General features: G+C 38.1%; 1 protein-coding gene across 3 annotated transcripts in view; it reads left to right on the top strand.

Moving 5' to 3' along the window:
• Positions 1–15,480, top strand: part of MED13L (mediator complex subunit 13L) — a 200,422-nt gene extending 184,942 nt beyond the window's left edge. For all 3 annotated transcript variants that reach the window (XM_075769954.1, XM_075769957.1, XM_075769956.1), the window contains exons 24-31: positions 1,245–1,468; positions 1,927–2,069; positions 3,710–3,868; positions 4,868–5,044; positions 7,291–7,445; positions 10,674–10,835; positions 12,879–12,991; positions 14,210–15,480. In XM_075769954.1, the coding sequence (XP_075626069.1) occupies positions 1,245–1,468; positions 1,927–2,069; positions 3,710–3,868; positions 4,868–5,044; positions 7,291–7,445; positions 10,674–10,835; positions 12,879–12,991; positions 14,210–14,342 (1,266 nt within the window). In that variant the 3' untranslated portion in view covers positions 14,343–15,480. The remainder of the gene's footprint in view (positions 1–1,244; positions 1,469–1,926; positions 2,070–3,709; positions 3,869–4,867; positions 5,045–7,290; positions 7,446–10,673; positions 10,836–12,878; positions 12,992–14,209) is intronic.
• The last annotated feature ends 1,802 nt before the right edge of the window (positions 15,481–17,282 follow it).

The following is a 17,282-nucleotide window of genomic DNA, read 5'->3' as shown; positions in this document are numbered from 1 at the left end:
TACCAGAGCAAGTCCAGCGAAGGGCCACAGAGATAATTAAGGGACAGGAGCATCTGACAACTGAGGAGATGCTGAGAGCAGTGCAGCTGGGCCAGGAGGGCTCTGATAAATGTGTGTAAATACCTGATGGGAGGCAGTAAAGATGATGGACCCAGGTTCTTCTTGGTGGTATCCAGTGATGGGACGAGAGGGGACAAACTGAAATACAAGAAATTCCATTTAAATGAAAAAACACAAGAAAGCTTTTTTACTGTACAAGTGAGTGAACACTGGAACTAGCTGCCCAGGCAGGCTGAACATCTCCATCATTGGAGATCATATCCAGTACCTGTATGTCCAGTGATGGAGATTGGGTATCCTGTGGAACCTGCTCTAATCGACCATGCTTTGAGCAGGAGGATGGGACTAGATGATCAGAGGTCCCTTTCAGTCTCAGCTTCCTGTGATTTTGGTTTTTTTAATTATTTTTTTAAATAACGGATGGATTTAATAACTTACTACTGTCAGAGTTTGCAGGAGGACTGCACATGTATTATTTACAATACTAATTTGCTTCTGCTTATCATTAAATGGTGTTGAATGGCCTTGATTTCTTACAGCCTTTTACAGGTTGGTTTTCTGAGGGGCAGATTGTTTCTTTAAAGAGAAGCACTACCACACGTACAGCAGATCTGATTAATTAGTTCAGTTCTGATTCGAAAACCAAAGTATTTCTGAAACTAAACTGTAAGCTATAAGACTTAAAGAATTTCTGACATCATGCCTGATGTTCATGAAAGTAAGTTATACCTAATGCCCAGACAGAAAACCATATATGCAGTTTGAGCTCTGTCCAAGTCCTCAGTAGTTCCCATCAGATCGTGCTGTCCATTATTCTGTAGGTAGCATGTGAATGAACGGAGGTGAGCAGATGCCATCAATTTTAGCAAAAGACAGAATAACAGGTTTAAACTCCTGACCGTTTCAGAGATTGGTATCACCCTGTCCAAAGACTGTTTTCAGACCTTAGTTTCCCTGGATATAAAAAGAAATCTTTAGGTAATTTTTGAAGTGCATTGGTTTTAACTAGTATAAACAAATGGTCTATAATCACCCTTTTCCTCATAGGTCTCTTGAGTATGAATGCCTTGAGTTTATTTATTGTTTGAAACTCACATTTTTCTGTACTCACTGCCAATCTGTGTGTTTCTTGCATTAAATAGTTTTTGATAGATCTGATGATGATTGTGTTGATTTTGTTGCAGAGGCCCAGCCCAATCCAGCTATACTCACCTCCTTTCATATTGGCACCCATCAAAGACAAACAGACAGAGCTGGGAGAAACCTTTGGAGAGGCCAGTCAGAAATACAACGTGCTTTTTGTTGGATATTGTTTGTCTCACGATCAGCGTTGGCTTCTGGCATCCTGCACTGACCTTCATGGTGAATTGCTGGAAACCTGCATAGTTAATATCGATTTACCAAACAGGTAGAAACCTTTCCTTTTTACACTATATCTAGGTCTATAGTGCTCACCCCTCACTCATTACTTTCTTGCATATCCCTTCTGGTGATGTTTCCTGCTGATGTGATCATGACAATGTTACAGTGATAACATTTCAATTGGCACTTATTTATAACTTATAAACTGCAGAGAAAAAAAGTTACTGTGTCACACTTGTTTTAGAAATCCTGCCTACAAATCGTACTTTCAAGAGCAATTGGTATCTTGCTCAGCATATTGACACCTCTCACACGCCACTGCAGTAATAGTACTGAAAGCAGGCACATACTTGTGCTGCTGCTCATTATTAAAAGGTAAGTTAGGCACTCCACAGAGCTGTAACAACTCCTATAGAGGGTAAGCAGTGAAATAATTATATAGAATAAAAATCTGAATATTGTCCTCAATTCTCTTCCCCCCCCTCCCCCTTCCGTAACCTCCAGGTCAAGGAGGAGCAAGTTGTCTGCACGTAAAATTGGTCTGCAGAAGCTATGGGAATGGTGCATTGGTATTGTACAGATGACATCACTACCTTGGAGAGTCGTAATCGGGCGGCTTGGCCGCCTAGGCCACGGGGAGTTGAAAGGTAGGAAATGTCAGTGCTGTCACTACCTGTGGTTCTGCAATGAAAACATGGCCTTAGTGTGCAAGGCAGAACAACTTACAGAATTGGTTACGAGCCTTTAAAACCAGAAAATTGAGAGTAGTCATCCTACCCTGGGACTGAGTTTTTTAATTGGTTTACATAAACAATTTGCTTGTTTGTACACTGAGTTTGACATTACTCCCTTGTGTCTTGTAGATGTGCAGATTAACGAGTATTGGCGCAGTGTCTTTCCAAGTGGAAGTCATGGGTTTCATCACATGTTAGAAAAAGATCTGAACAATAGTTATCCTGTCACAGAAATAGAAACATGATTCAATTCTGATTCCTAAACTTAAACATAAACTAAACACACAAAACATTCTTGCAAAAAAAGTTACTGGGGAAAAAAAAAAAATTTTTTTTTTTTTCTGTAGTAAACAAAACTAAGTGATAATCAGTGTTAATCAGCGATAAGGTGCTCTCTGCAGCCTGCAAAGAGTTCCCAGGATTTAGCACTCTCAACAGCTCTGTGGGAAATAAAAGGGAGCTCTGGAGTATGTAAGGTGTAGGTGCCTTAATCCCATAGGGGAGGGACTGCCTTGATTCACTTCAACAGTGATTCCTCTTGCTAATTTAAATTCATCCATTCAGCATCTTTTCTCCAATTTCTAATATCTGTGGCCACTATTCAGGTTTTGTTTGGTAACTGATTGGAAGAAAATGGATTCTGAGAGGGTGCTCTCAGTCTTCTCCTGTCACCTGAGTTGGAACATGAAGATAAATTAAACAGGAGGATAAAGTTATTTCATGAGTGTTTGTCCTTTTACATTACAGCTTATTGTAATAGATTCTGTATTTCATGAGATGGAAAAAAAAAATTGAAAAACGGTGCACAATAAAAATTCAGTCTGAAAGCACAAAGAAATACTCTGGGGGGGGGAAAGCAGTAATTAAATGCCTTCTCCCGTATCGTACTTGCAGGGAAGAAGAGCTGTTGCCTGCCCTGGTAGGGACAGGAGTTACATGGAATGAAGGCAGGAAAACAGATTAAGGATTTGATCAGCAACTCCCTTCCTCTGTTTGGACACATAATGTCATTTAAATGGCTAAAAATAGTTTTTTCAATGTGTATCTGCACCTCCACTGAAATTTGCTTTATTTAGTGTATTTTATTCATAACAAAGTTTAAGAAAATTTCACTAATGTTGAGTGTGTGAATTCATGTGTCTGCTTACATTTCAAGTATGCCAATTATGCAGCATGTTAGATGAAAACAGAAGTCCTTTTTGGAAAAAAGAATCAGTGCAGTTCAGGAAAAGATTTGTATGTAAATAAAACACATTTTTAAAAAATCTTAAAAATTGAATCCCTATATGTTGCCCTATTTCATATCAGATAAGTACCTCCTCTACCTTACAGGTAGAATAAAGACTCATTCTTAAAGAAATACATAATCTTCAGTGAAAAGCAGGTAGCTCATGGGAAAACCAACAAACTGCCACGCAGCTTGTTTACATGGGGAGGCGGTCCAGAATAGTAGTGTTAAATGCAAAGCGTTACTAATATTTTTCTATTTTCAAGGAAGTGCTGGCTATTTCAGAACCCCCACTCTGTTTCTATCATGATATTATTCATTTCAGACTGGAGTATCCTCCTTGGGGAATGTTCCCTGCAGACAATCAGCAAACAACTAAAGGAGGTGTGCCGCATGTGTGGCATCTCATCGGCAGACTCTCCTTCTATCCTCAGTGCCTGCTTAGTTGCCATGGAGCCACAGGGGTCGTTTGTTGTGATGCCAGGTAAATTTTATCCAACTATTTAACTGCCAATGAAACTCTTCTTTTTTTATCATTCTTATCACATAAGCACATTAATTCTGGGAGACTTTTGAGTCCAACAAGATGACCTTGACTAGCCTGGCTAAATGTGGTAGAAAATAGGTTGAGGCAGCAGAATTCCCCAAAATACTATGAAGGGGGAAAGATTACTATGTGCTGCTGTCGGACTGATGACCTTTTCCTTGGGGAGGTTTTCAGGTAGAGCAGTTCTCATCAGCTCAAATGGGATGTTGCAGACACCCTCACGCAAGGAGGACTACAAACACTGTAAAGAGTCTACAGTGTGAAAGAGTAGGAGTCTATGTAAATGGGAGTAAGGATAAACCGACTTGCCTTTTCATATACTTAAGTTCTGTAGAGAGTTCTATTATAAGCAGCAGTCCACAGAGTTAAGTTGAAATAAAATTAAATTTTGAGGTTCACTTTACTTATACGTTGTATTTTTTAATGTACTTGGTGACATATTCTTACAAGCTGCCCTGGTTTTTTAGTTTAGAAATAAAAGATTACTACATGGAACAGAATTAAATGAGCTTGAAAATTACTCATCAAGTTGAACTATTTTCCAAGCAGTGTTTTTGTAATGTGAGAAAATAGATGGCAAGTAATGCTTTTTTCATGTCAACCAAAGCGGGGTATATTGCATTACTATACAAATGTGTATGTCAAAAATCAATTTAACTTGCTCATTTAACAAGTAAATCTTTGATTAAGGGGCAGCAGAATGAAAGGAAAGGTGGGGCACTGCATGGGAATTCACATAGCTAAACATTATCTATACAACTTGTGATCTTAATTTCCAGCTCTGCTAGTAATTTATTCTTTTTAAGATAAGAACCTTTAAACATGTGTATTAGCTTGCAAACCTAGATTAGATGCAGAGAAATTTAATTGAACACAGAACATATATTTTGAAGATGATGTAAATTAATGTCTCTGCTGTTGCTTCTGTTCTGGAAGATGCTGTCACTATGGGATCGGTGTTTGGCCGGAGTACTGCACTCAACCTGCAGTCCTCTCAGCTGAATACCCCTCAGGATGCCTCCTGTACACACATCCTGGTTTTCCCAACCTCTGCTACTATCCAGGTAGCACCAGCAAACTACCCCAATGAGGATGGATTCAGCCCTACTAACGGTGAGTAAGGACGTGTCTAGTGTGAGAGGTGAAATCTTGCAAATGCTCAGCCACCTATTCAGAACATCAGCAGAGCTGTACCGGTCATGAATAAAAAACCTGAGTTGGACCAGCGTTCTCCCACAGACCCCACACCACCCTAAATTAATTTAACGAGAACACTGTACTTCATAGTTACAGGATAATATACTATGTTTTTTTGAAGTCTGTTTTCAGATAATCATACTGATTTTTTCCAAAAGTGATACGGACCAATCAGTACCTGAAATGGCACAGACTATAAAAGGCTTTTTCTTGTTGTGACTTGATCAGGCCAACTTGTTTTTTACAGAAGTGGTTCGCTTCATGCTCTGTTGTGTACAAAGCTTGTGAAGAAGGAGGTACTTGGTTTAGAATTCTAATCTTCCTCTAAAGTAGGCAAAATAGACCAACCTGAGAATTCTTTATGTTGGCAGTGTGCTTTTTCAAGCATATTTAACCCTATAGTTTGTGTCAGCAAACTCTGGTTAATACTTTATATCAAATAAGTATTTTCCTAACTGTTTTGCCATTAGTCCTTCAAAAGAATTGTAAAATTATTTAAACCAAGAGTAACTACAAACATTTACCATAGAAGTATTTTATGAAGAGGGACATTAAGGAAGAGTGAGGAGAAGAAAAGGCCCACTATTTTTAATGAAAGAGTCTGCTTTGATCTGTTCCTGCTGGAATTTCAGTGGGCCTCACAGAAGGGAAGTTACCCCTCCTAAGACTTAAGCAGCTGTCCTTTCAAGGCCCCAGAATCCTGACTGAATGCTGTGCTGACAAATATTTAACCTGCATTAACCTGCCCTTTAGTGCTTCAGATGCTAATTAGAATCAGGTACAAGAACTGGCGTTTTCCAAAATGGTGTTAAATTTAATTTTCTTAACTCTGTTCTACTTAATGATTAAACTGCTTCCTATGCTATTAGCCATCTCATTTATGCTTTGGAGGCTAAGCAGAGCATGACATTAGTTCTGTTTTGTTTACTGAGGTTGTAGGACAGAAGTTAATTAACTAAGTTAATTCATTGCTCTTGCAACCCAGCGTTTCTCTTCATAAGATGAAGAAAAACAACAACCTGCCTATTTCAGCACTAGGACTTCAGGTGAGATTAGCTCAGGGCACACACATTCTTCTCCTTCTTCATGCAAAGGAAATTCTTTGTTTTCAAGATAAATTATTTATTATAATATGTAGAAATGCATGACTTATTTAGGGCTCCATGTGTTTCAGTATAAATTTGGCTACAATTCTAATTGATCCAGTTAATTCAGACAGCTCCCACTGTCCCTTTCTGTCCCCTAAAATGTACTTTGAATGTCATTAGACTGTTTCAACATCTTTGCCTGCTGAGAAATCTGGATAAGGAAAAAACCCTATAAACCATTTTGTGATGCTTGTAATTTTTTGCTCTGTGTTTTATAATGCCTTAGCTTTCCATCATGTAAATTACTCGTGGTATCATAACCTGTGTTTCAAATGACTGAGCAATGGAAGGTACTTCTCATAGAATGCAAACGCATTTTCACTGTATCTTTATACCCTTCCCACGTATTAATGTCAACCAAATTAAACAAGTTATGGTAATACAACTGTATTTAATTTCTGAGATGAAAGTAAAATATTAAAAGCTGGATTGTAGGAAATTCTGGTGCAGAATGTGAAATAATCATGAAAGTACATTGCGTGAGCATGGAGCAGGCCTAGCAGGCCTTGCTGCCCTTACCGACTCTGTGAGCCATTGCCTTGAAGCTGCCAGGTCTGCTCCCAAACGTGCCAAAGCGCTGGTGTGTAGCGCTAGAAGCCTGAAGAGCAGCACCTGCTGAGAGTAACACACGTAGGTTTGTTTAATGTATTTCAAGTATTTTGTTAATGGATTTCTGTGACCGACTGTATAGAGGTGTCATTTTTTCTGTTACAAAGTTCAACTGGGATTTTTATTAAGCTGGTATGACAGGATTTTTGTTCACTCTATCACCATTGTTAAAATTCATGATGTTAATAGATGTCTGCCAACTTTTCCTTTCAAGTCTGTGCGGTTGCAGTCAAAGGTACTAAGAAGGATTAAACAGTAAAGTGTTTATCTCTGCTTTCATCTGTCTCAAGAGTATGTTAAAAAAAAAGTAAAGATAATAAATTAAAGGGAATGATAATAAATTACAAAAATTTCTTGACAAAAAACGACTACAGCACATGGGAAATTACTTCTTTTCCTTTTCAGATGACATGTTTGACCTCCCATTCCCAGATGACATGGACAATGACATTAGAATTTTAATAACAGGGAATCTTCACTCTTCACCAAATTCCTCCCCAGTTCCTTCCCCTGGATCACCATCTGGCATTGGAGTGGGATCTCACTTCCAGCATAGTAGGGTAAGGCTGTAGCACTTTGGGGCATATGTGACTTAAAACACAAAAAAGACCCAAATCCTCCAGCAAAATCTTTTTCCCTGTAGATTCTCAAGCATAATTAGGTCAAGAGCAAGCAGAAATTAACGTTAAAATTGAAGGTGCTAGTTATTGCTGCTATTGTAGAAGATGCCTCTGCCTTGACTATTAACATCTCTAAAGTTAATTGTTAGTGTACAAGATAATTGAGAGGAAGAGAGAAGGAGGAAAGAGAAGATTTATTTTTGTGTGGCAGAGCTGTATCTAATGACCCTGTATAAATTTAATCTGTACTCATCCATTTTTTTCTGGAAAATCATATGGAATGTGAGAAATCTTAGAAAGGAAGATATGACAGCTCTGTTCACGTGAATACCTAGGGGAGGCAAGAAGGGTGATAATTCTCCTAATAAGAAAACCCTACTCATAGAAACTCTGCAGGTGCTGGATGTTTATGCAAATGTTGTTTTCTTAGTAAAAATTAGCCCAGAGCACATAGTGTTCGTAAGTTGTTTTTGTTTGAAGTGGCTTTTATAAAGTTGGTTCCAACACCAGTGATTACTTAAAATGCAAATTATTTTTGGTAATTCAAGGTATTTTTTTGAATCTGCTTTAGCATACTTTGGATCATGTGGATGGAATTCTTTTACTCACACATTTCATTGTGTAAGAGACTTAGCTGTACTCTTAGAATGGTTTTCATCACAAGTATGTAAAAGTTTGACACTTCATAATTTCCTGTGGAGAAATTTTACTCTAAAAATAGTTCATTTAAAGCAGTAGCATATTACTTCTTTACTAAATAATACAGTATTGTTTGAAGGAAACAGGCTAACTTTTATACAAGAAAGTTATTTTTTATAAAAGTTCTGGTTTAGTAATCTGTAATCTGTACGTGTTACTATCACTGGTGGCTTTAAACAGTCTCAAGAGAAACTATAAATCTGTTTTGAAACGAAGTGCCGAATAGGTACTCAGAGGAGGTATATGTACAGCTATGCGATTTGCCCCTGAGTGATGTTACTTCTTCAGCCTCTGTAACTAAGCAGTGCATTTTTCTACATGTAAATAAGACTTCTTAAGAAAAGCATTCTTGCTCCCTGAAAATGCCTAACTAAATGATGGTAGTTTCACCACCTAGAAGGAAAAAGTCCTGCCTGTATTCTTCTTGCAACTTCTGCCAAAATGCTTCAGTGGTCCGCTTAATACAGTCTGTGAGTGAAAAATTACTTCTGCATCAGCCACAGAAATGCTAATACTGTATTTTGCAATCTCAGTACACAACCACCTTACCTTATGCTAATACTCCAACCCACTTTTCAAAGGTTAAATAATTGCACATTACTGTCACTTGGTTATTTCAAACTGGTATGTGGGCAAATTAAAAGTTTTAAATTCTGTTACCAAACCCTCCAGCCATATATCACAACCATCACTCATTGCAGTTTCTCTCTCTTATTTAGTTCATTCAACAATCTCTATTCTGTACTGCGTTTAGTATTGTATTTACAAAACTTACTCTCAATGGAACTCCATCCAAGTGGCTTAAGAACAGCACTGAAAGGTTAATGAGCAAAGAACTTAGAGACCTGGACAAGCCATTTCTAGATGAACCTGTCATAGTAATTCAGGTTAACCATTAACAAGGACCTAGTAATTGATGTGTAATTTTTGGTTTTAAAAAAGCAACAGCGTGTGATCATTACCTTGTGGGTCGGGGAAGGTCAAGCCTTCATCCATGTAACCCATAATTGATTGCTGCAGTTTAGCAGTGTAAGTCCTGATTGCTCAGCAGCCAAAGTTTGCTGTTAGGCTTTGAGTGCCCACAGCCAGGTGAGCTGCAGCCTTCTCTGAGCTTTATGGAGTGTTTCACTTTCTTTGATTCCTGATCAAGATATTGCTGTTGGAGAAAGACCTGCATCAAGGACTAGCAGTGAAGGCTTTGCGATTTAAGCCAGTTTCTGTGCAGTGGAATTTTTTTTTTTTTTAAAGCTATTGACTTAAAAGGTGTTTATGGATTAAGTGAACTGCTATCCCAATTCTTCTGGGATAAGTTTCAAGCTAAAATATTTCACAGGTATCTTTTGGGGTTTTCCTCTATGAAATAAAAGTAAAAGCAAAATAATAAAGGGTTTTTAAAAAAAAAAACCAACCCCAAATGCCTTTAACATAGGAATGCACTCTAGAATGGAATGGCAGTCACCCTTTCTGATACCTAAGGAGACCCTTGTAGGTTTGTAAAAGTGGTTCATGGTGGATAAGGATATGTACGTACACAGATGGGATGAGGCAAGCAAGCTCCCACCAAGCATTCCTATCCAACAGCCTCGGTATGGAAGGTTCATCTAGGTTTTGTCACAGAAATAAAATCACAGACACATATGCTTACAGGCAGCGACTCAAAAGTCTGATGAAATTCGTCTTAGAGCCAGTTTCTCATTGTTTAACTCTCTCCTCTCCAAATAACTCTTTGGTCCATATATAAGAATATGAGTAACTAATGCAGGAATACAGTATATAAATAAATTAATAAGTGATACAAATTGAAAAGCAGGACAGCTTTTCCCCACACTTCTGCACTTCGTAGTACAAGCACAAACAAAGCATAGTATTTTCTGTCTGAGTATCCATAGCAAGGAATAGCAAGTGTAGCATTTTTTTCTAACTATCAATGTAACTAACTGAAAAAGCAAACACAACCAAACTTACACAGATGAAGATACTCCCTGTTCTTCCATATGTGAGTGTGTAACACATCCTTCCACTAGCCAAAGTCAGGAAGAGCTGCAGTGCAAAGTGCTGGTTTTGATATGTTTAGGAAAAGCTTGTGAGGCTTTATAAACTTTATAAATTCAACACTGGTCAGCTCTCTGCATGCACAGAAGCAGCTTGTTCAGATTCATAGCCAGAGCCCAATACCTCTAAGTTGCTCTGTAGCATCAAATTCCACATGTGCTGGGTTTGATTTAGGAGGTTAACATTGCTGTTTGGGAATCGAAAGTGATTCCGGACCATAAGCCTGGAGAACCCAGCTACAGGGGAAAAAGGAAGGAGTTAGCTTTGGCTAAGATTCATCAGTGACTAAAGGATAGCTCATTAATAACAAACCAGAACTGGATTAAATACTGAATAATTAGTAAACAAAATTAATGTTATTGGAGTGGGATGTGATGACATAAAACAACAAACCTGCCTTTTCGACTCTTCTTTCAGAGCCAAGGGGAACGTCTTCTTTCCAGAGAAGCCCCTGAAGAACTGAAGCAGCAACCTCTTGCTCTTGGATATTTCGTATCAACTGCCAAAGCTGAGAATCTTCCCCAGTGGTTCTGGTCATCCTGTCCTCAGGCACAAAACCAGTGTCCCCTCTTCCTGAAGGTCTGTCTTGATATCTGTTCACAGGAGAAGGAGAACAAAACCCCTATTTATATCCTATGAATTTTCTTTGAAAATGTTGGGTTTGCACAGTACCAGAAATGGAAATGCAATTTTAAGTTTAAATTTACTTAAGATATCTGGCTTATTAAAACTTAATTCTCTTTTCCTAAAGCCCTTACCTGAAAATGGAATAGTTTGGCAGCTTCTAAATACAGAATCATTGAAGCCATATCTGGTATTACAGAGGGGATGTACTTTGTATTCTGCCATAATCTAGTTACAACACATAGATTAAAAAATAGAAGGGAAAGTAGCACCTTCAGATGGAGTATTTACTATCCATTTCTATTTCCCTAGTCGTAACAGTTGCACAGTGGAGTCCGTAGTGTCAGAGTGAACCTGGTACCTTCCATTCCAGAATTGCAAGGGCTTGCAAGATGTATACAGCAGAATTGGTTCAACTACTAGAGAGTCACTGATCCCTGTAGCTGCTTATTTGAACAAATCAAAAAAATGTTAACTAGTGAGCATGGAAGGAAGGTGAAAACTCTGCCATGAATAGCATCACATAACTATTTGAGCAAACAACATACAGAATAATAGAGACAGTACCACTTACTTTATCCATTCCCAGTGTAATGAACGAATATTAAACATTTTTGCAAGTCTCTTAACTAAATTCTCTCATCAACATCTATCAGGCAATTACCAGAGTAAAGGTGCGCAATATTTCTCAATTCTTTCTTCATGCAAAACAAGCAATTTTAGGACTGATGTTAATGACTTGCAGTCAGCATGGCAGGCTTTATACTCAGTATAGCACCTCCACCAGCAAAGTTCTGAACCTTATTCCTTAACGCTCGGCACTTTGCATGGATAGACTTCCCTGAAGTATGTGCTTTTCTTTAAACCTACAGAATGGAGATCTCAAAATAATATGAAAAATAAACCACCGTGGTTTTGGAGCTAAAAAAGAAGTTTTATGCTAAACTTAAAACTACCTTTTTTTGGTGAATGAGTAATCCAAAGACTGTGTTTCAGTTCCAGCAGTAAAAACACAGTCAGCAGAGCTCCAGGCAACTTGATGAATTCCTTCCATAAGCTTATACTAGATTTGTACTAGAGAGAAGGAGCCACCACCCTTCCCTACACCACTTCCCCCCAGCCCAACACAATTGCGCTCTCAGATCTAGGATGAATTAAATGTTTAATTTGACTTGGAACGTGCTGTTTTGGTTTGGACAATTTTTAATAAAAGCAAGAGGCTGGAGTCATGCAGTAACTTGTACACCATTCAGTGAGCAGGTGGTGCTGTCTCCTTTATGCTGCACAGTGCTGCAATTAGGGAACGTGTATGGCATGTGAGGCATACAGATTCAAGTCATTTTTGTCTGATTTGGATTAAGGATTTCTGAGCTAAAGTATTTCACCTCTAACGTGCGTGCCATAATTGGAGGAGTATCAATTAGAGGTTTTGCCTCGGCAGGCTGCGCGGCGTATTAGGCTACCCACTTGAAAGGCTTACATGGTTGCTTTGCCCCCAGCACATGATCGATATGAAATCCCTTTCCTACTCCTGTATAAACTAATGCACAAGCCTTGATGAGATGGATGAAGAGAGCGTACCAGCAGAGAGCAGGACCAAGGCTGCCTGGCTGCACACCCCACCTCTGTGCAGGGATCTCTGATGGCTCTCCTACTGGCAGAGTTTGACAAATCGGGATGGTTTGTTACTGAAACACCAAAAGAACCACTGACACATCCCAAGCGTTTCCCCTCGTCACTTCTTCCCTGACTAACATTAAGAACAGAATGCAGCATTCTTTTTTAAAGATCCTTGATTCCAGTCAGAAAGAGAAGCCAATTTATTCAAAAATGTAATCATTATGGAACTTGGAAATACGCATGGTCATGGCGGGTTCAACAAAGAATCGCCAGCTTTCCGTGCTGCCCTGAGACAACTCAGAACATGTTTGTTCACTGTGAATCTTTGGAAGTACTTGCTATGTGAAGAGTTAATTTGCGCTTTCTTCCTTTACACAGGCCTCATTACATCACCATATCTCTGTAGCGCAGACAGATGAGCTTCTACCTGCCAGAAATTCTCAGCGAGTCCCTCACCCCCTTGACTCTAAAACTACATCAGATGTCTTGAGGTAACGCCTTTCAGATTGTGCATTTCCTCCCTAAGGCTATGGGGACTGAGCTCTGAAATTTCAGAGAGACCTTTTCTTCTCAACCTTCTTAGCTTTATCAACAGCTTACAACTCTGCTATGCCCTGTGTGTGTGTGTGTGAGAGCAGTGGGCAAGTCTTGCTACAGCTGCTACCTCCACCACCAAAGAGCAGGACTTTGAGGGTTACTTCATCAGTTTCCCATACTACTATATAAAAGTATGTGAAGAACACTTAGAAACAGCTTTGCCTTACCAAGTGGACACCTTGGTTTGCCCCTCAAAGATTGTTCTGTTTAGCTGGTAGTCTAACCTGGACTGTGTCAATAATTATTTTTACTCGCCAAACCAAATTGATTTATAGTCGGAGATAAAAGTACTCTCCTGATACCAGTATCTTAGGAATTGGGATATAAAGGAGACAGACATTCTTCCTAAATTAATACAGGGTTGTGTACAAGACAACTAGAGGACTGTTTGCCTCCTGTTGGGGACTGAAAAAAGTTCTGGTTTATGAGACAGCATACAGGGTGGAGCACACCAGTGAACAAACATGTACATTTCACCAAGTAGAGAGTATCAGCAAGAAACATGAAGGATAATCCAATCTGAGAAAATTGGTGGTGTTTGTATTATTCTAGATTATCTGAATTTGCATCTTCTTAGAGGACTGAGCTATCACAGCTGTCCTGAGGTACTACTGTCTTGTTTTGAGTAAAAGATGATGCAGTGCGCAGGGAAAGAACGAGATACAACAGACACAAGTTACACCATGAGAAATTGTAATCAAATACAGGATCACACAAAAAGTGTGACCAAATACTGGCACGGGTTGCCCAGAGAGGCTGTGGAACTTCCGCCCTTAGAGGTGTTTAAGATTCAAAGCTTTGAATACAACAGCAGACCAAACCTCCAGAGGTTCCTTCTAACCTAAAGTACTCTATGATTCCATAATCTCTACTAGGTATTGGGACGGGCCTACATTCAGATAGCTTGGTTCAAGTTCAAACATATTAAAACTAAAAATTCGTGCTTTCCCCTCCACCCCTTTTGAGTGAGTTTCCTACTTTGCCAACGCCACCAGAGTTAATACAGCCAGGCAGTCCTCACGACAGAGATAAATTTAAATCTTCTAGAAAAGGCAAGAAGGAAAGGAGTAAACAATTCCAGTTTCATTTCTCCCTGTGTTTCTCTTCTGCAGGTTCGTTTTGGAGCAGTACAATGCACTGTCCTGGCTTACATGTAACCCTGCCACTCAGGATCGCAGCTCCTGCCTTCCTGTCCACTTTGTGGTGCTCACTCAGTTGTACAATGCCATCATGAATATACTTTAATAGATAGAAAAGCACTTGTTCTTCTGGCTTCTTCTCCCCTCAACCTGAGAAACGTGCCACAGTCTGCAAAGATCACAATTTTGCTTCTCTTCAGACCAGTCCTGTGCTGTGCTTCTGTTCCTCCAAAAGCACATGTGAATTCTGCAGTGTTCAAAACTAAACTACCCATTAACATCTCTGGCAGCTTCAGTCCAAAATCTGGGAACATCCAAGAACAGTGAACACAGAGTAACCTCAAGCCAGTGTTAGTTTGGTGGCCCAGTAACTACTGGTCAGTGTGATTATTTTTTTTAATATTTTATTTTTTTAAGGAAGACTACAGTATCTTTTTTGCATTAGGAACTCTGATAAACAACCGAGAGCAGTTTCAGCCCTGCAAATAAAAATACCTTGTAGTGACCAGTTTGGGTTGTCCAAAACTTATTTTGTTGTTTGATCATCGTAAACTGGGACTTTGCAGGAGAAAAATAAACCACAAAACCCATGCAGTTGTAGTCTTGTATAAATATTGGAGTTTTCTGTCTACCTGGAGTTCCTGTCAGAGTGGATTGGGATGAATGCATGCATTTGTTACCTGTCCATGTAGATATGAATGGTCTGGAGATACTTTATTTATTTTTAGGTTTGGGGAGGGGAGGGATTAAATTATAAAGGACCAGGAACAGTAGAATATCTTCAAAATCCAGCTCCGTTCCACTGTAGGGTTATTTATCTACGTACCTCTCACTCTTCTGACTTAGAAATCAAAAGTGAAGCTAATAACAATCAAAGTCCAAGCTGGGAAGGAAGCATATTCTGGTATGGATGTACTTGGATTTTAAGGAACTCTCACCTGCATTTAGCCTGGTTAAAGCAAGAAATGGCCAGTGTTTAATGAAGGATAACACTACCTAATGGAAGAAGAGTGAGAGAGAGGTAGGGAGGAAAAATACTTTAAAGCCCAATGTAAGGGCACATGACAAGTGGCAAATTAATCTATTGTAGAGCTATGATTGAAATATATTTCCAGTAAATTTAGTGATGCTAGAAAACTATTTACTGAAACCCAAGTCGCCCTTTAATTCTGGGCAGACTCATCCATGTACATATCCAAAAATATGGTTTTTGTTTACACTAAATCAGTTACAAATCTGGTGTATTTTTTCTGACTATAGGAATATTATTTCAAAGAAATAATTTTTAAAAATTATATCATTAAATTAGTACTTGAAGTTATACCACTGTGGTGGAAAAGTTACTTTGTTTAGCAAAATGATTGCCATTTAAAGGTTAATGGCTAATTGAAGTATTTTTATGACTCCTCCATTCCAGGCTTCAAGGGGTTTATATTTAAACTCCATTTCCTAATGTTTGTTGTTGCACTGTGCAGCAGGCATGGACTGCCTTATGTGAGGGGTCGGGCACTTTGATCGGGCTCTGTGACCTAGTTATCTATCTGTGGAGAAAAAACTACAAATTTTAAAGTTCTTCCAAAAGACTTTCATGTTCTGGTTAAAAAAAATGAAATTCTATGATTTTAAAAAGTATTTTTCTTGAGATAATGTAACATTTAAAACAAATTATATAAAATAAAAAAAAAAAAAGAATTGCTTGTGTAATGAGAAGGTGAAGTCAGAGAAGTAACCTGTAAATGGATTATTTCATTCTCTGCACCAAACCTCCCATGTGGGTATCCTCTTTGCAATGTATAGGTTAAAAAAAAAAAAAAATCTGATATCAAACCATTTGTATCTAATGTGTACAGTGTAAAATTGACTTTAAAAATATTGCAGTACTATTTTTTCTTAATCAGAAAAGAAAATTCTCAAGGCCTTTTGAAGAGCATAAAAAGATGAAGATTGTAAACTTGTATAAAAAAATTTAACTTGGGGAGGAAAAAATGTAAAGTAGACGTTTGTAATCTTTTACCATTTGGGGGTTATTTGTTCCCAGGATTCATCTGAACTTTGGATTATTATTTTGTTTGTTCTTTTTAAATGGGCTGTTTTTATCCAGGGGCATTTCTTCCCCAGAAACCTGGTTCTAAGCAAAAATTAAAAATAAAAAAAGGGCAGCAAGGAGTAGTTTTCATCTGGTGTCTTTTATTTAATTTTTTTAAGTTAAGAGAAGCTGGTGACATATTTATACGTTTTTGTGCAAAATAAATGAATGGCAATAGATTTTAAAGAAAAATCTTATGTACTTCAGTGTGAAAAGTTCTGTATAATATTTCCCTTAAATATGCATTATTTTACTTGTGAGTTTTTTACTGAATTAATCTGAAATGTACAAGCCCTGGCTTTCCTACAGAGTGAAGAAAGTTATTTTATTTTTTTTTTTATTTCTAACTTTGGAAATTCATGCCTAAATCAGAATTATTATTACAGTTGTTTGAGCTGAAGGGAGAGGGAGGGGGTGGGGAATGTCCAGCATGCTTGTATGTATATTTCAGAACCTTTTTTAAATGTAAAAGCTGTACATTTCTGGGGAGTTCTGAATTTCTTTTTGGTTGTTTTTGGTTTTTTTTTTCTCTGAGCATTTTGCAGTGAGCTTCTTTTATATATAGCCAACAATTTGAAAGAAAACAAAAAAAAATGTGAAGTTCATTTTAAATCTACAGTATATCGCTGGTACAATACACTAAAAAAAGACTTTGATAAAAAGAAACAATAATAATAAAGACCTCCATTTTAAATGTCATTCATATATACCTTGTGGATGAGAGCTATATACTTTTACACACTTTTTTAGATGAATAAATTATTGAATTACTGAAACTGTTGGTGGAGTTTTATTCTTCTGAGTATTTTCTTTAACTCCTTAAGTTTTAGCATTCCTAGTGAAGGAGGGCTTGCATTATAAAGTAGAGATTCCATGCGACATGAATGGAACTGAAATGAATTCAAAGGCTCTAATGTTTAGTTACTTTAGAGACAGGCACTGCTGCCTTTCCTGAATTAA

The sequence above is a fragment of the Balearica regulorum genome, chromosome 17 (genome assembly GCF_011004875.1).
Source record: "Balearica regulorum gibbericeps isolate bBalReg1 chromosome 17, bBalReg1.pri, whole genome shotgun sequence".
NCBI lineage: Eukaryota > Metazoa > Chordata > Aves > Gruiformes > Gruidae > Balearica > Balearica regulorum.
This window is presented reverse-complemented; position numbering and strand designations above follow the sequence as displayed.